The 26,271-nt window shown below is 35.4% G+C and overlaps 1 protein-coding gene across 2 annotated transcripts in view; it reads right to left on the bottom strand.

Moving 5' to 3' along the window:
• Positions 1–26,271, bottom strand: part of LOC121314359 (junctophilin-1-like) — a 51,063-nt gene that overhangs the window by 17,489 nt on the left and 7,303 nt on the right. For both annotated transcript variants that reach the window (XM_041247520.1, XM_041247519.1), the window contains exon 3: positions 3,127–3,245. In XM_041247520.1, the coding sequence (XP_041103454.1) occupies positions 3,127–3,245 (119 nt within the window). The remainder of the gene's footprint in view (positions 1–3,126; positions 3,246–26,271) is intronic.

The raw sequence follows: 26,271 nt of genomic DNA on the forward strand, positions 1-26,271 counted from the left end.
GGAGGAAACACATACAGATTCAAAATGGCAGGAGCCTATGTCAATTCCTTCAGACATCCCACCTATCAATCCACCTGAATACCAAATGGAGGACTGTGCACCTAAGTGGAAAGAAGTAGAAGAAAGAAGAAGTGTCATCATCTCCAGGGCCTAATGGAGTTCTGTACAGAGTGTACAAGAGTGCTTCTGGAGTTCTATAAATCCTGAGGAAATTGATGAAAGTGGCATGAGAAAAACAGGTTGTACCAAGAGCATGGTGCTGAGCAGGTGGAGTTTTTATAGCAAAATAAAAAATCAGTTTCGCCCTATTTCCCTATTAAACATAAAAGGCAAGATTTTCTTCAGCATTATTGCTCAGAGATTGTCAACCTACCTATTAAAGAACTGCTTCATTGACACTTCAGTACAAAAAGCGGGCATTCCTGGTTTCCCAGAATACTTAGAACACATCAGTGTAATCTGGCAACAAATTCAATCAGCAGAAAAGGAAAGGAAGGAGTGCCATATGACATTCCTAGACTTGGCTAATGCATATGGTTCAGTGTCACATGAAATTCATTGGGCAGCATTTGATTTTTATCAGCATACCAATGACAATAACAAATTTACTGAAAGCCTACTTTGGAGATTTGGAATTTAGTTTTTCAACTTCAGAATTCAACATTACATGGCAATGCCTAGAAGTTGGAATAATGGCAGTATGTACCATTTCTCCACTGGGTTTTACCATGGCAATGGAAGTAATCATTAGGGCATCAGAATGGGTAGTGGGAGGAAGGTGCTTGGCTTCTGGAATGTGACTACCACTAATTCAAGCATACATGGATGACATGACAACTATGATTACAACAGTAGCCTGCACTAATCGGTTATTGGGCAAATTAACCAATAGCATTGAATGGGCACGAATGCAATTCAAGCCCTCTAAATCAAGGAGCATCTCTATAATTAAAGGTAAAGTAGTAGATAAAAGGTTCTACATTAATGGTGAGGCAATACCAACAGTGTCTGAGAAGCCAGTGAAAAGTCTTGGGAGATGGTACGATATGTATCTAAAGGTCACAGTTCTTGTGGGGGAAGTTATGCAACAAGCAGTGAAAGGATTGAAGAGCATAGACAGCAGCACTTTACCGGGCAAACTGAAACTCTGGGGCTTTCAGTTTGGTCTACTGCCAAGCCCTACTGTGGCCACTGACTGTGTACGAGGTTTCCTTGACAACAGTTGAAAAGCTGGAAGCTTTAACCAGTTCATACGTCAGGAAATGACATTAGTAGATTCACATGACAAACGCGGAAGAAAAAATGGTCGGCAAAGAAAGCTGTGGAAGATGCTAAGGCTGCCCTTCGAATCGGTGATATTATGGGGCAAGTTCTGCATGGAAGAGGTGGTCTTGGTCTCAGTTCAGCTCCTCCTACATGGCACAAGGCACTAACCCCAACTCAACGGAGGAAGCTGGTAGTCAATGAGGTGCAAAAGCAGGAGGAGAGGAACAGGTGTATAAAGGCCATTTCCCAGGCAAGCAGGGAGAACGGATGAGATGGGAAAGTGTGGAACAATGCAAGATCGGCTGGCAAGACCTATGGACAATGGACAGAGCAGGATCAGTTTCCTTATCTGATTAACATGTGATGTTCTCCCATCACTACAGAAACTAAACCTCTGGGTGGGTGAGGATCCCTCATGTCCTCTGTGTTCATCACCTGCAACATTAAGGCACATTTTGACAGGATGTAAGGTGGGTCTTAGCCAAGGATGGTTTACTTGGTGCCACAATCAGGTGCTACAATGTTTGGCCTTAGCATTGGAAGACAAGTGTAACCTGACCAATAAGTTGTCACCAGTTCCATCAACGCATTACACACAAAAGACAGTATTCTTCCATTCAGGAGAGCAACCACCAAGAAAAGATGTTAAAACCAAGCCTCGCCCAGGACAAATGGAAGCTGCTAGAGACTGGAAAATGCTGGCAGATGTTGGTCAACGGCTTATTTTTCCACCTGAGAATGCCACCACTAACCTTGGACCAGACATTGTCTTGTGGTCTGGACCACCACGCCTTGTTCATATGGTATAGTTAACTGTGCCATGGGATGATGCTGTGGATGAGGCATTTGAGAGGAAGAAACTTTAGTATGCTCAACTAGCTGCTGAAGCGGAACAGCGAGGTTGGAGAGTCCGAGTTTACCCAGTGGAGGTGGGTTGTCGAGGATTTGTAGCACACTCTACAACCTGGTTTCTCAGAGATGTCTGGTTCAGTGGCCAAGAGTTGTGTCGCACAGTGAAGAATTTATCTGAAGCAGCAGAAAGGTGCAGCAACTGACTGTGGTAGAAACGGAAACGGAAATGCTGGGGATCTCAAGCACAATAGAAAGCAAGCAACGCTGATGTACAGGTAAGTAAGCTGGGCTGAGTTGAGTGGGAGATGGAAGGGGGTGATGCTGGGATGCCAGAATCACTGTCAAGCCCTCTTGAGGTGTTGTGGGCTAGTCGACGAAACACTGAGGATGGAAGGTGCAAACTTGATGACCCCAGAGATGTACCCTACTTAGCTCAATCCAGACAGTTGTCATGCTGATGCGCTGGGGAGGCCGCACTGTGGTTGATTCCTGGAGGCAGCACCGCAGCCGCTGTGTGTGCTGATGCACTGGGGAGGCAAAATAAGCTGATCCCTGGAGCCAGCATTACAATTCATCCATCAATACCAGGCATAAGGATATTTACATCATCAAATGGAAAGAAACAGAAACTATGGAGATGCAGATGGATCACATTAGTTTACTGTAAAGCTACATCTTAGTTAGTGCTTATCTTGGCAAGAGCCATGTTCAAATCAGCATAAAGTTTTAACATCTACTCTCATGTAATGGAAATCATTATGGAACATAAAAAATGAATACATGTTTAATAACACAGACTACCATTAAAAAGCAACAAAAAAAGACAGCAAAAACATTTTATATCAATTAACAATATCTCAGACTACGCATGTTTTAATATAGTATATTTCCTGTCTTTAAGTATCCTGAGCTTGGCCTCTTCTGTTTACAGATAAATGACCTATTATGATGGAAAATCATATATTATTCTGCATGACAGGCCTGCTAATTTGGGAGATGTTTGGTTACCTGGCTGGTGGAAGCTTGGAGAAAGTTCCCTGGCAACGGCTCTTGCAAGATCAGATTCCTGGCAGGCAGCCTGGGCTGCCTGGTCTGCAGCGTCTCCCTTAGCCCTTGCATGTGCGGTTCTGAACAAAGCAGAAACACAGTTTATGAGAATATAGGTGGTGAGCCATTTTCTATGCTTAAAAACATCAGTCTTAGGCTGATTCTCCTCTGCATGTTTATTACAATGTTCACTGTATTGTACATTCCTTGGTAACCAGGAAGATGTCTTTTTGTAAATGCAAAGAATAAAATATTCACTATTATACCACTTTGATTTTAAAGAACATATATTAAGTTTTCTTTCAAATACTTATAAATACTTATAACAAGAGAAACAAAACATTTTTAAAGTGGTGAAAAAAAATGGTTTAAAAATAAAAAAAAATAACAGAGATATTATGAATTTTGTGAGGCATTTGTTCACGCTTCCTGAAAAGATGGATTAGACTGGAAGTGACGTAGTGGTGGGCCAACATTGTTGTACAATCATGGCAAGGAATCAACAGAGTGTGGATTTTGACCGAGAATCTGATGAGTTGCCACTTCTTAGCAATGATTTTGAGCCTTGCAGCCTGGAACCTACTGCGAGACATAGCGACCTTGTCACGGTCGAGAAAAACCCTAGGCTAAACGATGATCAGCAGGAGATTGAGTTCTGGACCCGGCAAAATGCGTGGAGGAGTGGGCACACTGCATGGTAGGTTTGATTCCATTTCTGCGGTGTGGTGCGATGCACATCTTTCATTGTAAGCATCGTTCATGGTTCAACAACCAAACGAGCCGAATGGCCTCCTCTTGTTTGTAAACTTTCTTATGTTCATATAATATTATATGTTGTCATATACAATTGTATATTGTTCATAATATACCAATTTAGTACGGACATACGTAATGACATCACATCGTAATCAATCACCGTTGCATGGTAACGAAAATAATAATAATAATAATAATAATAATAATAATAATAATAATAATAATAATAATAATAACAAGCAATGAAAAGGGAGCCACACTCGTTATTAAAAGCTAAAATATGTTTCATTGTTTTTCATGTTAAAAACAAAAGAAAAAGTAATCATTTCAAGAGAAAAATAAAAAATCTGATGTTTTGTTCCTAAACGGGACCTTCCTCAAAGAAAAAGCGCTGTAAGCAGGACTTTTGACCTCAGGTAGGCTGAGGAATCCAACACAAGCTGAAAGCTTTGAGGAAGTTGAGCTTGTAAAACGTCTTTACCAGGAACTGTTGAGGTATTTAATACTTGTGTACAGTCTTTGTGTGTGTGTGTGTGTGTGCAGTGTAGGTATACGTATACAAATACAGTTGTCATCAAAAGCTTACATTCCCCAATGTATGGAAATTTCCCTACATTGGGATACGGAAACTTTTGATGACAAATGTACACACACACACCTGGAGCCACTGTTCCTCACATTTTCTTTTGTTTTTAACATGTGAAACAATGAAGTCTATTTTAGCTTTTAATAATGAGTTTGGCACCTTTTTCACCTTTTTCAGTTCCCTGTATGCATGGACTTGGCTGAGAAGCCAGCCGTAATCTAAAGGAACATCAGGCAGTTCAAGATCAGTGCTAATCAGGGTTAGGTAAATAAAAAATAAAAAAATGGACATATTAGTACATTAGATTAAGTAACTGTCTGCTCTTTAGAGACACGTTATCTTTATTATATTGCTAGAACAATCTGCAGTTTTGAATGGAGTTATCCAAACTAGACTTGTATCTGCACTGTTACTAGGGCCCAATTTAATTGGGCTTTTAGCTGTGAAAAAAAATATTTGGATAAAATATGAATAAAGAGAAATGTGGAGCAGTATTTGTGGACTGAATTAAGATACAGGAGAATAAAAACTGAAAATGATAATCGATTAAAAATAAATATTGAACACTTAATTATACAATATACAGTAGCAGTTAATACAACCTAATAATGAAACTAGACAAAGAAAACTTTTAGTTTTAGACAATTTTTAGAACATGAAAATACTCAGATTTTATTACTAGGTTACTTTTTAGAATCGCAGTACTGTAAAAATAAATACTGCTCCACAGTCACGTTCAAACTACTCTTAATATCTTTGGGGACAGTGCAGCACTATGCCTGCCTAGATCCTACAGCACATACTCTAGTCCAGTACTGCCAGAGCAATAGAACTTGAGATGATACCCCACACCAGTTAAGCTTGTGTAGCTGGGGAGGCATTGACAGGGTGTACCTGCTGTGACTCCAATTCCCCTTAACGTAGTAAGAAACTGTTAAAAACACACGTTTCCATAGGGAAGGAAATACAACTGAGGAGAGAGAGGGTACTAAATACTAAAAAAAGAAATAAAAAAAAACATTTCCTCAGAAGGGTCACTGGGTTGTATAATATGTTCATGCACCGAGAACAGTACTTTATCTGGGTTACCAGTAATTAAAAAAAATTTTTATACTGTCAGGAAAAGTATTACAGAACTGAGCTTGCACTGCAAACTAATGCACAGTTTTTATGTGCCGCTACAAAATATCACTATTTGAAGCATTTTCTCAAACTTTTAACAATGTTTAAGAGATACATGCTTAATTCGTAGATGTCCTTGTCTTTAGAAGGTCATGTACCAGGCAATAGCATCTCCAATGCAAGTACCTTATATAAACACCACATTAAAGAACAAAATGTATCTAATCAGCTATAATTAGGCAGAAATCTGCCAGTTTGTCATCACTGTTATCCAGCATAAATCATTTCTAAATCAATGCTGTTTGCAGTACTGGTGTTTTATAATTCCCTATACTGATCTAAAGGTAAACCATCAGTTTGTTCAATGTTGGATAAAGTACATTAACAAAGTACCTGACCATCTACTACTATCAAAGTCAGATCTGGTGTATTGTCAATCACCAAACAATGCAGCATTTAAATGTTACAAAATACATCTCAGTGGCACAATGTGCAAATGAGCATGAAGGACAGTCTATTTAAACAGAAGTGTGTGTACAAGATGTTTATAACACCAGAACTATAGTAACATGGAAAAAACAGAAATGGTGTTTCACCAGGAATAAAAGTGCACAGGATTTCTGGAAAACAGACTTTGCTCCCCAACTTCCTTGACAGAATTAGAGGTAGTTGTCATTGAGGAATTATCATGCATTCCTTCAGAACCCCTAGTGTCACACAAAAAAAGATTACACCCCAAAATAAGACTGCACTACATTTTTATCCTGTTATCTTACAGACGGGAGGTGGGTCTACTTTTTAAAATCTTTTCACTAACAGAGTTTTTTTTGTTTTATTTTGGTTTTTTTTTTATCAAATGAAACATATTAAGCAGCGCAAGACTGCAAACTCAACCTGCTTTTAAACTGGAACCTATACTGAATACTAAATAGTCTAATGGTTATATCATTATAGTGAATTAAATTGGAGAAACACTTACAAACATTTTTATCAGTAAACTATGGGTTTGACCTGATTAATTCCCTTCAAAAAATCAGTAATCAAAATAAATATTTCTAGTCCATCTAGAAAACCAGACAAATTATATAGAAATGATGGGGTAGTCACTTTTCAATGCATTAATGTACACTGAATAAAAAACTGTAAAAAATAAATACATTGAGAAATGTATTTCAATATGGTCATCCTAAACACACAATTATTTTTTTCAGTTTCTTTGCATTCATATGGATATTCATATGAAAATTCTAGTTTCATTTTGGTCAATTCGATACAAAAATTAGTTTTAGTTATGAGCCTGAGAAACTACCCATAGATAAAGCTGAGGATGTTGTTCAATTGCATAATAAATAGCTGCACAGTGTATGAGACACATTGCATTATAGTTCTTATGTACTTGAGTATCTCGGCAAGTGTTAAATACACTATATATACAGGGTGTGATACAGGACTATATTTCCCAGAATGCACTGGGGTTTATAATTAGAGTCAGGAGGGGAAACACCTACCTGCAGGTGTATAAAAATAGGCCAAAGTCTATAGTAAGTAAGTAATAGAAGGAAGTGATATAACCTTGCAAGGGTTTCCATATGGAAGGGCATACAGCAAGCTTCTCTGTTTAATCTGGGGAACAATCTGCAGGACAGGAAGAGGAAGGGTGCCTAGAATTTCAGTGTGCTGGCAGAGTGAAGGGGGCATATTGGAAAAACAGATTTTGTTACATCATTTGTGAATTCAATAAATAATTGAGATCTGATTTACATATGAGCTATATTATTTCTATGCTGCTATTCGCTCAAACTCAGTCTCTCTAATACATTCCTGTGACAGCAAACATGTGAAATTCTAATGCATTCTGTATAAGTTGATCATTGAATATACATATACTGTATACCCAGCTAGTATAGCTACTGGATAATGTCTAGTTCAGAAATCTCTTTCCACAAAACAGTTTTTATTTTTTAAATATCTTCATTTACTGGTGAAGTACTTTATAATTCAGCTGTGATCTTCAACTAGGGCTTGTACTTTGAGACATCCTGTTTTATTTTATTAAGTGACAAATTAGCCTCTCTTAACATAATCTACTTGATGCTCATGCTCTGATACAGGTTTCCACTAGAAGTCTATGTCACATGTCATTAAGTCATTTGTAACATTTCCCTTATTCTCATGAATAACCTGTCTGTGATATACATTGAACAGTGCACTAAATATTTGGTTTTTCCATCCTGAAACCAACTGCAATTTTGAATGCCTTATTTCCAACATTTAATGCATTTCAAACGACTCCAGGATTCATCTAGGCTCTAATTTTAGTTCTAAGTTCTTAAATTTCATCACCACAAGTGGTCCCTTTTTGGAATACTCCTGTCCTGGCCTCACTCTGTGAGCATTTTCTGAACTAAATATTCTTCAGGGGGGGTGGGGGTGGGGGTGGTCCAGGGATATTTTCTGTCAAGAATAAAACTGGTGTTATTTAGAATGTTAACATTAACCTGTATAATAGTGTATTTTGCATACCAGGTGGCAGCAATCTTGCTACTACATTTATCTATATAAACCATTTCACAGTATCATGCATAATACTCTTTACATAAAGCATGAAAAAACTATTTGAATACAAAAAGAATGAATAGAAATATGGTTCTGTGTCAAAAGAGACACACTTCTCTCAGACTGAACAAAATGTCTTGATTATTTCAGGGTCCCCATCTGTTAATGTTCCCATAGTTACACCATTATGCATGGTGCTTCAGATAAATTGATCACAATATAAATCTAGGGGAGGATGAGAGATTACAGATAGAAACAAATAGGTCTTGCAATATTTATTAAGAAAAAAAAACCCCAAAAAACTACAAGCAGTTGCCTCAGAATAATCTTTGTTAATATTAAACAATGGACAAGACTGTGCATTGTCCATTGCATAAATTACATTCAACTTGTCACTTTATTTAAAATAACTACCGCACATCCGTCTAGTGTTTGTGTTTGAAAGGACACCTCTCTACCTCAGATTAAAATATGGCATAACAGAGCATTATGTCATACAAAAGTAGATCACAATGACCTACATCCACTGTACAGTATGTAAAAATGTATGTTTGACACACAAACAGACAGGTTCCTTCGTCCCTAGATTCTGAGACTAAATATCTTTTGTTGCTAAATAAGCATGCCATTCACAAATTGCAGAAAATCTGGATAACTGGTTCTCTAGATATTAGTAACAATGTAAGTGAGACATACAGACAGGTACCGCCTGTATTCCAGACACTGGGATACAATTTGAAATCTAATAAGATAATTTTTAACAAATATAACAAAGATTGCATAAATCTAATGTCTTAGATAACGAAGCATAGGTAATCTTTGAATTATATTCACTAATAAATGCCTACACAAACAATGAACAAATCTTCAATTTATATTAGCCTACATATAAAATCTTTTCAGACCTTCCTGTGAACTTGCTCTGCTGCTTATCTCTTGTCATATGCCACTTCAAGATTTGCAGGAGCCAGATGAATGACTGGGCTTGCAACCAACAAGACACTTGGCCCACGAAACTGCTGTTGGCTGAACCCTTCAAGAATTCTTATGCACTTGCTGTAGTGATGTGAGTGACACAGACCAAGCTAGAACTCCTGTCTTCTATTAGAATTTGCATGAGTCCCACCATCAAAAAATGCTCCTTTAGATATTGATGAATTAGTGATGGCAGAAAGATCAAAGGAAGTTGAACCTTTTTGTTACAAAATAAAGCACAATGATATAATTAAGAACAATGTGGGCAGTATACTGTATGGTAACAACCAAAACAATTTGTTAGCTGTAAAAAATATGATTTATCAATGACGATTCATCCATTTTAAGGTTTAAATTGAAACTTTTTATATTTAAACAATTAAGTTATGAGTCTGGAGAGCTACGTGGCATATGAAATGCAAAACCAGACAGAGAATGAGTGTTCGACCCAGAGCTTAAATAGGGATCATAATTGATAGATTGGCTTAATGATTAGTTGGCTTAATTAACTAGGGAGGAGCCCCTGCACCTGCTCCCCGAATAACACCCAATGGTTACAAATAACAATAGGTAGTCTTTAATTTGGAGAGGGGGGTTAAAACGTGATGATACATATCTAGAAGTGTCAATTTTCCAGCAGGACAATGCAAAACCACACAGTAATGTGATTACAATTGCACTACTTCAAAAAAACAATGTAGTCTTGACGTGGTCAAGTTCTTCTCCTGACCAGTCCAATAAAACATCTGTGGGACCAAATCACCAGTGCCATCCACAGGAGACAACCGCGGCCAGCCAACCTTGGCCAGCTGGCTGCAGCTGAACAGGAACAGTGGCGGAACATCCCATCCCTACCCTGAAGAAATCCTATCAGAAACATTTGCAGACAACAGAATTGCCATGGAATCACAGTGGAAGAGGATTGTAATTTCACAGTGGTCTGTTCTTTCTTTCTTTCTTTCTTTCTTTGACTCAGGTGGGTTTACATGTGTAACCTTGGAAGACCCCCCTCATTTCAGAAATTAAAATTTGACCCAAAATGAAAATATTCTGATGACTGTATTTAAATGACAAAAATGTATAATTGCCTGCTTCAATAACATGATAATTAAGAACATTTTTTTTTATAGAAATGCAACATTAATTACTATGCATACATATAATGCCATGTGATACCTAATATAAGCACTTTATAAATCAGTAATCTCTTTATGTGCAGTATCCTGTACATTGCCAATAATGTTGGGCCTTATTCATAACACAACTTTAAATCCTAAAACCTTGCTTTACATATTTGCTTTGGCCCAAGCACATGTGTTGCTCCTTTATCAATCTGAACTAAATATGTTGTCTGCCTTTTCCTACTGTGTAAACTGAAACAGAACAGTGAAAATTAATATTACTTCTGTAAAAGTTTCCCAACAAACTCAATGATTGGTAACATCCAAATGTATATCATATTCAGTGTTCCAGAAACAATTCATTAAGTGGCTTATTTATTATAAGATATTTTTAAAATGTTTCCAGCATACGTTTAAACAAATAAACAAACAAGTAAATAATAGAACTAATGTAAATCTTACACCCAACAGCAAAACTGTACACGTAGGTGCTAAAAGCAAATAAAATTGTATGCATAGTATACATTGTAATCAGCTATAAGCTGAATGGTCGCTGTTAGCAAATAAAACAGAGTTGCACATGCTCTTCTGAGGTAGAGTACTTCGCACTGGGGATAACAAATGACTAATTTTAATACAATGTTATGTTAAGCACATACCAACTGTCAACATTCTAGACATAAACAGGTAACTCACCCAAACTAAAATTACAAATGACTGCCAAACACTATTGTGTCAAAAAAAAAAAAAAAAAAAAAAAAAAACTGCTTCAGAATTACAAATGTTGGCTTTTTTCTTACAAATTGAGTTTTTTCTTGCATTTCTAATTTTAGTTTTACAGCTAAACACAGATAAAACTTGATATTTACTTCTTATTCTGTGCTCACTTTTCTCCATTGTTTAAGCTGGCGTTTACCTGATGGAAGCACTGTGTGTACTGTCTGTGTAGTTATTCGAGTGGTAAATACCAGAAATAACAGGTCAGTCTCTTTATACCAAAGTCCCACCTAAAAGAAGTCCACAAATACAGAATAACAGAAACAATAAAACACAGAAAAACGTAAGTCCTAGTTATAAAACAGTACCTAATTAAGCTTGTGCATTGTCGAGGCTGTAGTTCGCTTCCAGAGACTTGCACATAGGCATATTGGTATTTGCACTGCATGTATGTACCTCTTATATCAAAACAAGCCCTAAGAGTCTGTTTAATTATGAACTGGAATGTCATAGTCAGTATGCTGCAATACAATACAAAAACACAGGGAGTGTAGAATATAGACTGGTTAGCCAGTCAACGTTAGTTTCTGGTAAACTCAAAAGACACAGATACATGTTTAAAAGTGTCTGCCTCAGCATTCCTTGATAGCTAGTTATATGAAGTAGCATGGGATGAAGTAGCATGCGACTGTATTTATAAACATGCATGTTTATATTGAATTCCAAGTCTTAACATTCATGCTAATATTTTATGAATATGAGTTTGACCCATGAAGATGTAATGCTTTCATAGCTACCTCACTTAGATCCTCACCTACTGGCATAATTCAAAATCATTTTTCCATGACAGATGACCTTGTTAATAGTACAGAGTCTATTCTCATTAAAACAAACTCATATTAGATGACTGTCCTGATACTACGTAATTTCTACATGGTCCGGACCAAATATAGCAGTCGCTTATTGTAAATTACATCTTATAATATGAATTCACTTAAAACGAATTTCCTGTTAGTGCAAAATATTTTGGAGCTCCCCCAGGGAAGAACATTTTCAATAAAATGAATTGCCGTAGTCCGAACAGCTGCGTGTAAAGGGTTTTGGGAAATGTATTAAACTGCATCTAGTTTAGCCCTTCTATTCTGTATTTTAGCGCTGTGTTGAGACTATAGATCCTGTGGTGCATTTCTAGTTGACCTAGTGCTCATGCATCATGCCATTTCCATAAAGCAGTGCAAAGACGTGCACTATCCTTGCAGACAAAAGTAGAGGTTTTGAAAGCCATGGATAATACACCATCTTACAAGAAAAGGAAATATGTTGCTGCAGAACAAAATCCAGCAGGAAACAGGAAATACAAAGTTAATACAATAAAACAGTAACAAAACAATAAAAGGTGCAGACAAGTCATTTTTAAGATAAACAGTATTGATGAGCGATTATCACTTTTACAAATCGATTTGATTATCGATTTGATATTTGAAAATAATTCCGATTGCGATTATCGATTATTCTAATAACATCATTCTTAGGGGAAAAAAGTCACAAAGAGTTTCCTGATATAAATGTTTTTTCTTTACAATAAAACTACAATAAAACTTAAATAACGTTTTTTCAACAGCACTTTCAAACTTACAAAACATACAGTATGCATTATATTGAAGTCACTACTAAAGCAGCATAACCCATAGATAAACAATACCGCTACAGAAACCATTTTTAAATAAAGAAGAAAAGCACACACACTCTGACAAAGCACTCTCTTGCTCTCAACTGCTGAAATCTTCCCTTAAGCTCTTTTGAATCCCTAACTCTCTAGGGTTGATAATGCTGCATAACAGAACATAATTTTAATAATAATAATAATAATAATAATATGGCTGGAAGTTTATTAAATCATTAAATATAATGTAATACAAGAAAGAATGGCAAACATGAAACAAAATATACAAATAATTGTCTGTAATTAATAATTACAATTATTTTTGTAATCTTTTGTTTCTGGTTGCTGTTTTTTTTTTTTTGTATTACGTTTCATGTAATAATATTAAATGAAACGTAATACAAGAAATAGTAAATATGAAACATTTTTGTTTATTATTTTAAAAAAAAATGTAATTTATTAACCTTTGTGACTAAACTAAAATAAAAAAATGAGTCAACAATAACAGATCCATACAAGTGAAAGTCCCAGTAAAACAATACAATAACTTTGGGGAGCTCACTTATAAATACACATTTATATCAACATCCATGAACCTTTGCTTCGGTTTCGAGGGTGATTGATCTCACATCGACTGACCCTATATTTATATCATATAAAATCCGCCACTTTTTTCTTGCAGAACGAAATGTCATTACTAAGGTGATTGATACATGTGTAAAGAAAATGCAAATAGTTGTATTTATGAATTTACAATATTTAAACACTCGCTTTGATAAGCATTTATAACAAAGAGTTCTGATATGCTACGCTCCCTGTATGTTTTTGTTCGTGACACCGTTTTGTATGCATAATGGGAGCTTTACAGGAGGGTGGGTCTCGAGGTTTTTGCACTGCTGGAATTGAAAGTGGCTGAGATGCAGAAGTAACTTTTATGAGTGATCATAAAGAAAACGTGAAGTCTTATACTATAATAATCAATCCAAATTGTGCAGTTTATTAATCGTTCAAAGTCAGTTTTGATGTTTAATTTAATAATCCTGCATCCTGTGATTGGAGTGGTTGTCTAGGAACACATCGAATCAACAAGCCACTCAAATAAGATGAGACTGAAGTATTTATGGTTTTGTAGGTTATTAGCAGGACCTTAAAATCAATCCTGAGCCGAACAGGAAGCCAGTGTGGGGATGCTAAGATAGACGTGATGTGGTCGTATTTTTTTTGTTTTTGTTAAGACCATAGCAGCTGCATTGTGCACAAGCAACGATCGGGATAAGACATAACTTTGAACACCAGTAATCAGGGCATTGCAGTAATCAATTCTGGATGATACAAAAGCATGAATCAGTCTCTCAGCATCATGTTGTGAAAGCGAGCGTCTTAATTCAGCAATATTCCTTAGATGGAAAAACAACACTTTGTTTACACTCCCAATGTGAGGTTTGAATGAAAGATCTGGGTCAAGAATTAGACCCATATTTCGCATTGCAGTCTTCAGCTCAAAAGGGAAGCTGTCCACTCTAATAACAGTCTATTTATTTGACTTTTTGATCCCAAGAACATAACCTCTGTTTCATCTGGGTTTAACATTAAGACATTTTCAGACATCCATTGTTGAATGTCAGCAAGACAGGCAGTTAGAACATTTCCAGTTGAGGTATCACCTGGCTTCAAAGATCCCTAGCCTAGCGATGAAAGTTTACTTCATGTCTACAGACAACAGCACCCAGAGGCAGCATATATAAGGAAAACAGAATGTGTCCAGTAACAGAACCTTGTGGTCACCACGTGTAACTTCAGATATAGCAGAGGAATCGTCCTCAATTTTGACATAATGATAAGAATTAAACCAGGACAAGACACAGCCTGATAATTTGCAAGGTATTCTTTATAAACTGCACAGTACTTTTAGATGTATAATGGTTTTCATTGTTCTGTAATTTAAATTTGATTTCAGTGTTACTGTAACTTCAATAAAACTGACAGAATGTGTTTGGCTTAGGCTCCTGATAATACAAATTACTGATAATATAATTTTTTTGCTGGTCCCTTGAAATATGTTTTAACAAGAATTGACTGTATTTTACGACTGATTACTTATGTTGCTGCTACTATGGGTTTAATTTAATAAACGCTTTAAAAGACACTGTGTAAGTGGAGTAGTATGCTGAAGCATGTAGCTGAAAGGGCTCTTAGCATTTTAAAATAAACAGCTTTCTATAAATTACCGCTTATATGTTTATAAATTGGTATTTTACATTGGCTTTTCTACTCTCCTTAAATGCAAGTGATACCTGTTAATCCATTTGCGTATCTCAATCACAAATGAGAAACGCGTTAATAGTAAAATTGGTTTAATTTACGTTTTTTTTTCTTTTGTGAAACCACTAAATGGGCTTTTAAATCGTAAGTCTTACTTTTTCACTTAAATGTGGAAGCGACTCATCTTTATTAATTTAAATAAAGTTACTGTAACAACCTTTCTATAAGTCTATTTTTAGGGGGTCCTAAAAAGGGGGGAGCGACATATACTCCGGTGTGACCTATAGGCTTTTTCCTGAAATTGTTGTCTCAAAAAAGGGGAGGGGCGCGACTTATACACCTTTGCAACTTATACACCGTTTTTTTTTTTTTTTTTTTTTTTACAGTACTCGTCATAACGATTGTAATAGTGTCCAGCAAAATGCATTACTTTTCATTATAACTTTAATAAAGATTAGTTTCTTATTAACATGTTGCTATCTCGTTTGTACGTTGTGGTACATAAAAAATGAAGGCTTGGCCCATTTAAAAGCCCATTAAGTTGTTTGGCATAAAAAAAAATAACTAAATTTAAATAAATTACTAAATTAAGCACCATATATAAATAAATGTATAAAAACAGTGAAGCAATATAAAAAAAAAAATAGCATTGGTGGTACAATAATGGTCTGTTTTGATTACAGGGCGAGCATTAATTGCATTATTACAGAAATGTTATGCAGTCCAATTATTCAAACAGTGCTAAAATCCAAATCAATCATTTATCCTACTTACTGTAATAAGAGACAAGAACTAGTTATGTTCACACCAAACTGACTTTATTCCAAGTACAGTATTATGTTATTTTAGAGAATCAATATTCCATTTAAAAATAAATAAATAAATAAATAAATTACTAATAGCAATAGTTTGTACTTATCTGACTGGCAGCAGTAGAAAAAAAAAATAAGACAAAAAAGAAAACAATAAATGGAAGCAATCTCCTGTTAAAAAAAAAAAAAAAAAAAATGTTAACATCGCTCGAGCCTCAGTCCTAGAATATCCGATGACAATGATGCCATGTGACAATGGCAGGAAGTAATAAAAAAAAACTAAAAAAAAACTGAGTAGGCGTTATTTGCATACACCCGCGTCTTAATATCTGACATGCTCATTTTTGACAAAGTTTAAACGATTAAGCAAAATTAAAATGTTTAAACTCTAAACTATTTACACCCCTAAGTGCTATCTCGGGAGATGAGACAATTCCATGAATGTACTTTTAAATTAGGAAAACAAAGTTTACAGCATATTTAAAACCACAAAACAATTGTTCTTCAGAAAAACAAATAAATAAATAATAATTAAAAAAAAAAAAAAAAAAAATAGTGGTTGATTTAAACTATCTAACAACAACAGATTTTAAATTGCCCGCCTAAAAAATAAAAACTTTTTTGAGACCTAGTTTCACTGCACTTAATGACGTTAATAAAGGGTAAATAAACCATCCATCAGGGTTTATATAGCGTTAAATGGCTAAAGTATTTGTAAATCCATTAAGGTCATTAAAAAAAAGCCCAGTTATCTTGACTATATGACTTTTGTTTGAGTCTGTCTTCTGTTTTAACCCAGTTTGTATTATGTTCTAATTAAAAGTGAATATTTACCCTGTTCATAATAAAAGCTTACCATGGCAGATCTGCAGTGATTCTGAAACTCCTCATGGTTATTCTATGCATTTACTGTCCTTGAGTATGGTTAACTTTACTACTCTTTCCAAAGCTTTTATTATGTTATAGTACATAGTTGATAGTTAATCCAAAACCTGGTTATAATATATACAGTAGTTCTAAAGGGTAGCAGATTCAGACAAACATTGTAAAGATAAATCTTATCAACTGCATGCTATAAACATATAAATACATTCTAGTCAAAGTCCTTTTCATTGTATTCAAGATAACACTGGTTTGTAAATAACATGGTCTGTGTGTAGACTTGAGCAAGGGCGTGACATGTTTTTGAGCAGCAAAACTGGGACTGATATGCTGTACCTCACACATGTTGGTTATATTAATAAAAACAAAACAAAAAAGTATGGTATGCAGGTAGAAACATATTATTTGCAACACAGTGTATTTAGAAGCAGCACTCCTTCCCTGGTTTATTTATAAAATAGCTACAGTAATATTATCATAACAAACACTATTGATAAGACCTGTGTATCTCTTTTAGTTTTAACCTTGGTGAATGTGACCTAGATGTTTTAGGAGTATTTGATTTTTTAGATTGTATTTAATGAGAACGCACCAGCGAGCCCACTAAGTCAGTTTAAATAGGTCTTGGAAAATGGGAGCTGAATGGCACATTTTCATAAATATAACTTTGATACAATAAGTACACCAACAACTGTCTCAAAAACATAATCATTGCGACTTGAAGTAATAAACATTTATTTGCTTAGGTCCATTTAATGCATTTTTAAAAAAAACACACTCATCATTCGGAATTCCAGATGATGCAATGCCATTACAAACTCTTTTCAATCTTGCCTAAGAATTCAGAAATTCAGAATCAGCTTCAGTCTGGGCTCAGAATGCTAGCTGTTAATGTAGGCTCTGTTTTCCCCCTGAGGGGCGGTTGCAAGATGCTTCATAGAATACGGTATACTTAATAAACTAGAATTTAGGAACAGGAAAGAAAATGCTTATTTCCATATTAATAAATCAAATAAACAAACGGAAAAGCATATATATATATATATATATATATATATATATATATAATATATATATATATAATATATATATTGTATTATATATATATATATATAGATAACGAGCCATTGCCTTTACTTATTAGGGATATAAGTAAAAGTGATGTCACATATAGAACACCATTACATCATGTAAGAATAAATCATGGATTTGAATATAAACAATAACAAGCAGTTGTCATGCCGTCAAAAACCTATAGATAAGTTTGCTTCCCTGAGGAAGGATCCAACAGTGTACATCTTGTGGGCAGCTGTAGTTTTATCCAATGATATTAGTATATTCTATATACATTTAAATCATGAACAAATTCATTGGGAAGCGGTAACGTCAGATTTTTAGAAATGTTTAAAGATATAAGTAAAAGTGATGTCACATATATGTAACACCATTATATCATGTAAAAGTAAATCAGGAATTTATTATATAAGTAACAAAAGTAATATTAGGCCTATTACGTATCATGCGTTCACACATGTATATTTTTTAATAGTAATGTGTAGCGGTCACATAGGATTACCAGAGTACAACTAAGTCTGTCATTGTGACCAGGCTATTATTAAAGGTAATAAGTATAATGCAAGCGATGGTCATCCATGCCAAGGAGACCCTCTGTTCCGACATTGAAAGTTAGAAACACAGTACCTTGGTATAATCTACACATTACTTCGGAACTGCAGCAATACAGAATAGAGTCAGTGGTTCTGGGTAAATCAAGGAGAAGATTTGCAACCAGTCACGAGAAATTCATTTTTTGGCTCTTGCTCTAGTGAATATTGTGGGTGTGTGTGCGCAGACCTAGATGTCGCTGGTTTGGAATCGCACCGGAAGTGTTAGTCGCCGTCCTTCAGTAGATTCTCACCGGGTTCCAATTACCTCCGAACTTAAAAAAGTTTGGGTCGCCTGTTTGAACCAAAAGTTGCGAAGTACAACATATCTTCATTTATTGGGCAGCTGTCTCTACAACAACATGTGGAAAGTTGATTCATAGGCACTGTATATATATATATATATACAGTATATATATATATATATATATATATATATATATATATATATATATATATATATATATAAACATATATATATACACATAACCTACACATTAGTTTAGACATAGCTGCTATATTATGTATCTAAGGAGCTGACTTAGAAAATGTAAGTAGGCAATATGAATGGTTCTAACGCTAATTCTGGTCCGACAGCATAACCGCAGTTAAGGGATATGATCATGAGATTTATATTTATTTGCTTCTTCCGCCATTGTGTTAATCGCTACAAGTCTGCATTCTCCAGTTTAAGTGTTGAAGTCAGGATATATATATACATATCATATCGCAAACTTGTATCCAGCTTCAACACAGTGCTCCCTCGCTACAAGGCTCTCGGTTATAACGCGCCTCGGGTATAATGCTCCTACAGCATGTCCCCCAATTCCCTATACTAGTGATTCATGCAGTATTTCTAAAGTAAATACAGTACAAATGTTGTTCAAACTGTAAACAACTTCTCAGTCTAACTTCCGTTTCTGTCTCTCCCTTTTCATACAGTATCTGCGCTGGCACTTTATAACACAGACATCTTATTCAGCATTCGTCTGTTCAAATGAATTAGGCCTATTACGTGGTTATCATTTCTTCAATATGTATTGCATTTTTTGTGGCGAGAGGTGGCTTTCTCTGGGAGACAAGCTTATCTTTCCCGCTCCGGCACCTTTGCCGAACCTTTCTGGAAATGTAAATTTAACATGTCATCTTGCTTTGCAATTATCTCCCGACACCGGTTTGTTCGAAGGCAGAACGGTGGCTTCCTCTGGGAGACGAGGCGGTCTTCAGCTTTGCTTCGGTCCCGCTCGGCAGCCGAAACAGGGGGCGAGCCCATTCCCTCTTTCCCTCACAGAAGAGCGGGAACCAAAAGGACCCGTAAGGAACACTGGGACAGAGATTCACTTTTCAGCAGGACAATGACCTCAAGCACACAGCCAAAGCGACACTGCAGTGGCTTAAAAACAAGGAAGTGAATGTCCTAGAGTGGCCCAGTCAAAGCCCGGGCTTGAATCCAATTGAGAATAAAAACGTTTTTCAACCCCTTAACAGTGTGTAGATAAGTGCATGAAACTCTTTAAATGCATGAAACTCTGAGGCACTGACACAACAAAATGTGAAAAAAGTTCAAGGGAGTGTAGACTTTCTATAGGCACTGTATATATATATATATATATATATATATATATATATATATATATATATATATATATATACATACATACACACACACACACACACACACTGTCTACCGAAATGACTGAATAAACACAGCTTTTGCATTTTTTCTTTTGATCAACAGCAATGCAGATCCTTAACTCATCCGTTCAATGAAATGCAAGGATATACACTGTAAGAATGAATAATTGTAAGTGACTCCTTTAGGTGTTAATTGCTCATTTACAAACAAATTTTAATTGGAATTGCTTAAGGTTTTGCCCATTTTCCTATTTGAGCTGGTCTTAAATTTAAAGAGAACACAAGCAGTTTAGAATAAACATTGTGACTTGCTTGCAGCTACTTAGCTGATGTGGAAAAACCAGAGTATCACCATGGCAACTGTCTAGTAATAACTATACTGGGGGATGGGCAAGCAGTTGAACACATCATCTGGGCTGTGTAACAAATTAAGTCAGCTTCCACAATGAAACATGAAAGGATCGCTGCCAAAGTACAGTATGCATTACATTAACAGTGTATAGCCTAGCACTATACTGTTGAAAAAAAAAAAAAAAAAAAACACACACCAAGTTTTCATTTATACATCTTACAGCTATATAGCTAGTAGCATCTGATTTAAAAAAAAAAAAAAAAAAACCTGCAAAAAAAGAAACTAATCTCCTGGCAACAGATTTGATATTTGCAGAACAGCAGTAGCTTTAATGCTTTAAAGGCAGCCCCAAACCTCAATGCAACAGCAGTAAACACAATTCAGAGAAAATATACATTCATTGTTCATGCTTTTTAAAAGCAACTTCTCAAACTGAAGGTATTCTAATACTCACATGAGTATATTTTAACAATATATTGCCCTAAAATATATAAAACCTACTGTTATGTGTACCTCTTTCAACTGTATTTTTAGAATCTTTAATGATTGGATTAATGGAGTTGGTTAATAAATACTAAAAAAAAAAAAAAAAAAAACAGCAGATTTGTATAAGGCTAAAGGGTGCCAACATTTTGAGTCTGACGTCGTTTACATATTTGAAAAAGAGACCTTAGAATTCACTTTAAGTGCTATAGTGGAAAAAAAAAGTTCCTAACTGATTTAAAGGATGCCATCTTATCAGTGATGGAATTCTTCTATGAGAAGATACTCATATTAAGAAGTTAATAAGACATACACACATTGGCCTTTTATGACTAATGGTGCTAGTTCTGGAATTATGTTGCCTATTGTTTAGATTATCCATCTGTCAAGTTTCATTTGCATCATTTCTAAGTAGCCTACTTACTTTATAACCAGTACAGTAAGGTACCAACACTAATGAATTGAAGGCTGGTTTCCCAAAATGCGAGCCATTGACGGCAATGTCTTCAAACTGTACTTGGAATACAGTTGAACTATACAGCTGGCTGCAAGCCTGACATTTCCAAACAAACAGAGGGTCCTGGGAGGTATCAATTACCTAAGCCCCTTTCACACTGGCATGATCTGCCCGGGTCGGAAGCCCTCGAGGTAAAGGGTTATGTTCTGTGTAAAAGCACCACTGGCATCTCAATGTATTATTATAATCACTTCTACTTCTATTGGCAAGAGCACCCCCAGAAATATTTCACGTGGTACACCAAGATGAACCACACAGACATCCCATCTCATGCCGATAACGACTCTGCATCACCATGCTGCAAAGTGTTTGTTCTTTGCTGAATTTCAAGGCCCCTCACTGTCACATTAGAAAACTGCAATCAAACTGCATCACTGTTTCTCTTTCTAAAAATGAATAAACATAGCGCAAGGCCATCAAGACAGAACAGCAACTACAGTAGCTATGTTTCCATCAAACTTTTTTTATGCGCTCCAAAAAAAGCTTGACAACTGTGATGGAAACAGACAAAATTTGGTTAATTCATGTGAGCAAACAAAAAATAAGTTCAATAGGGGTGGATAAAAATGTATTCTGTACGATAAATGATGTGCACAAATGCAATGGAAATACTTTTTGAACGAATTTATGAGCTTGCGTATACTTTATTCAGTCATTTAAATCATATGTGATAAATGCAGCACATATCTACCTGGACAAGGCACTTAATTAAAACATAATTATACATATTATATGTCAGTCAGCTCTACAGCTATGATCAAAAGTTTTGCATCACCTAGAATTTAAGGATTGAGACATAATGAAAAAAAGAAACTGCATGAACATAATTTGGATCTTTTATTTAACATCATTTAATGAAAGAAATTATATTGCAAAAGTCTACCATAAGCCATAATAGTAGTACAGTATCTCATGTTTTATTTCGAAATGTCAGATATTTAAATTTTGTCAGTTTTTCGTTAAGTATATGGAAATCTACGAAACAGCATGTAATTCAACATGTTAATGTAAGCAGGTTTCAATTGACTTTATTTTAATTTTAAATTAGTTAGCACAAAGGGTGATGCAAAATTTTTGCTTATAGCTGTACATCTACTGAGTTATGGAACAGTTCCAGTTCAAACCTCTGTACCTCCTTCTAAAAACAAAAGGAAGGAGAGATGAATATCTCTGTATATAGCAAGTTTTAGTTAAAACAAATAAATAAAAAATAAAAAGCAAAACATTCAAGGCACCTGATTTTGTGTAAATGTTTTCAGTTTTAGCCGTAGTGTGTGTTGTCCTTTAAATGGAAAGATGAGCTTTGTAGACAGAGAGAACACTCTTGCTTTGACGGAACATCATCCAAATATAACTTGCATTCTGAACACCTATATTAAGTTGTGAGGACTCCTGCCTGCCGTTCCTTGGAGACCAGGCCTAAATTCAGAGAAACTGTGTCTCAAAAGCCACATTGTATATACAGTAAGATAATGATCCTCAAATATGTGGAATAACCCATTGTGTATGCCAGGTATTGGGTGAAAAGACTGGTAACTTTGTACTCTGTGCAAATGTATGGGTAAAAACAAGTGAATCCCAATGGGAGCCAAAGATTTAAATTCCCTATATTGCAGACGTACAAATCCTTATACAATAGTATGCATAAAAAAATTAAAAAAAGCATTCCCATAACCTGCAGTTCAACTACGGTCCTTTCAGCAATGGCCATAAAAATGCACACTGCAATTTTATAGTGGGGTATTAATTTATTTTTTTATTGTCACTGCACGTTGTGGCCTGTGCAAGTCTACAACGGTAGTGCTAGACATTGTTACACAACTGTCTGTGTGCACAAGGTTGAACATATTTTCATATAAGCATTAAAATGGTTTTGCTGCTGCAGAGGTGTTTATATAAAGTGTGGTCTGTTTTAAAGTGATTTGGTAGCTGTGTTGCATCTGCCTGCTGTTTAGAATATAAATACGCAATGCCCTTTACCTGGCACTAGAGGCAATATAGCAAGAGACCACAAGTAAACCAGATTCTATAGCATTTATCTACTAATTACAGTCTTTCAATTACTTTTCATATTCAGGTAATATATATATTTTTTTGTTCAGCATACGAATGGGCTTAAAATGTAAGGTTATGCAATATTCCTGGCCATCACTGTAACTTGAATAAATATTCTCCTAGCAGCTGATGAGTAAATAACATTGACATCATCATACGACGCGCACTTACCTCTCGATTATAGAGCTTTCTCTTTGATGAATGGTAAGACATTCGTCTTTGACACACATGGTTTGCGGTTCATGTCAAGCCCTTGCCTTGCCTTTCCATTCAATTCAATTCATCACAGTGTATAGTAAATAGTATGTATTGTGATTCAGTAGAATACAAACGTCTATATTTGACAAGATCTTCACTTTTCCTTTTACACACTATTAGTCACAATCGGTAAAGAGAACTGTTGCAGGTAAGCAAGAGAACAACACTAAATGAACACCAACAACTATACAGGTAGTTATGTTTGGGGCAGGAAGAAGATATGCAACTTAAAAAAATATATTAATGATTAATGAAAATGTACTAAACACATTAAGGCTGTAATTCACAATAGTACAAACAACTTGTTCTAAAATAAACTTTGAACATAGTTCCAACACTTAAAAAAAAAGTAACCTAGCTCTTCTTAGAGACACGCTAGTTCACTCATCGCCTGAAAGGGGTTAAATTTTGAATGTGCGGAATTAAACTCCGAGTGAAGTCAGCAGCATAGCAGGTGATAAACATACATTTTGGTAGAATGTAAGAGCAGACGACAGCACAGCAAAGATGGGCTACTGTATCAGCTGTTGGTGAACTATATTCCTGTCAAATGCTGATAAGCCAACTCTGCTTTGCCTTATTTAGTCAGAGTTCTCTGCTGACACACTGGAGCTCAGCTGCACGTGTGAGAGCAGCTTCTTTTCCTTTCCTGTACCTTACTAATTTATAAAGATATCTCAAATAAACCCACCTCATCTCGCTTGTCTTCTTACGGGATATTTATTTTAAAGGGGATGCATCCTGGAGTAGTTTATAAATCACAGTAACAACCCCTGTAAAGTTGATTAAAATTCATACTATAATCTATCAAACAAAACTAGAACAGCAGGCATAATGTTTGCACCATAAAACAGTAAAACTATTACAAAATATAACATTTTAAATTAATAAATAAATAGTTATATCATTTTTATACATATCATTATTGTAGTAATTAAAAATGCCTTTCAAAAGAAACCTTTTTTTATTTGTTAAATAACAGTCTTCCACCACCCCCATTAAACACAAATGACATACCATTAACTGAGATACCATTAACTGTCTCTCCTCAGCACACACCACCATAAAGATAATATTCAGTTTTACTTCACTCAAGTGAAAACTGTCTCTGCAGCACAATAAATGTATACTTAATATGCATTGTGCTGAGAATTAACATGAGACCTAAAGCACAGCCTGGATAACAGGCACACTATGCATAAAAACATGTTCATACTGTATACTGTATAATTTAGTATACCAAATACTAAATACAGATATCAAAGTCCTTTTGATGTGTAACAGCCCAAAAAAACTACTAGAAATAATGCAAATAATTATAAATATGATTTACACCATTTGTGTTTACTTTTACTAATGCTACTGTTAGGTGAACAATTACTCAGATGTATTTATATATTTGTAAAAATTCTGAAAATCAATTTAATCATGGAAGATATGCAGTCAATGCTTTTGCAGGTTTGAGTAAAAGCAGATTTAGCTCTTGCACATGCTTGCTAAATTTAAGCAGTGCATATTCAGCAAGAGTTATTCTCTCAACTTTCACAGTCAATGACATATCCAGCAGATGCCGTGTCAATCCTGCCTTCGATTTCCAGTGAACTTATGTAGCGCAACTAGGAATTGATTTTGCTTGTTACGATTTTAAAAGTGCATGCTACACCACTAACCAGACACTGCTCAAATAGTGTCAAAGTATTTTAAGACACTCCTCTCTGTTTACCCCCTTTGGTTAACATTTTTCAGCAGGTGAAACCCTAAGGGCTGAAGCTATCTGCATCCCGCCATCCTGTCAGATGTAGATCTGCTATTAATCCTGAAGGTGTTCTGAGGCCTCAGAACAAGCTCTCAGATTCGTATCAATGGATTATTACAAACTACAATGCACTTTTTATATAGGAATTAATCGCCAAGAACTGTTGGCAATTATTGGTACCACACCATGAAGTCAAGAACCGGATTGCATTATTTTAGTTACATGATCAGATTTGGGCATGTGATGATGGTGTAAGGAAATGATAATTTTTGAAAATCAAATTACACTTTCACTATTCTACAAATTAACCCACTTACACTGCGTAGATCTATTAAAGTGCTATTAGGACCATGCAGCATGATTTGTTTATTACTAATAGCATCATAATGAAACTATACTAAATCATGTTTTTATTTAAAGTATAGGTTACCCTCATTATAAATTAAAAATGTTATTTGGTATAATTTAATGATAACGCTATTAATAATAAATGAATCATGATTGTCACAGCAGTTTTTAAGTATTCTGTAAATATTTTGTTTAATAATTAAAAAGTTCAAAGTGGAGCTGTCAGGTCTTGTTTTAAAAAATATCTGCACAGACATTTCATACAAACCAATGGAAAACCGTGTGGATATGTACGTATGTATGTGTGTGTGTGTTTAATAGAGAGAGAGAGAGAGAGAGAGAGAGAGAGAGAGAGAGAGAGAGAGAGAGAGAGAGAGAGAGAGAGAGAGAGAACACATGCATGTCTCCAGTCATATGTGGTTTTCAAGATCACGCCGTCCGGGTTTAAGATTACAAATTAATAAAACAAGTGAAAAAATCTCATTCATAACCAAAAGTATATAAAAGTCTAACATATGTCCACAACTACAAATATTGAATTATCTAGGTAGTCTCTGTATCGTCGGGGTCTCAGCCGCAGCCTGTT

The sequence above is a fragment of the Polyodon spathula genome, chromosome 4 (assembly GCF_017654505.1).
Source record: "Polyodon spathula isolate WHYD16114869_AA chromosome 4, ASM1765450v1, whole genome shotgun sequence".
NCBI classification, from domain to species: Eukaryota; Metazoa; Chordata; class Actinopteri; order Acipenseriformes; family Polyodontidae; genus Polyodon; species Polyodon spathula.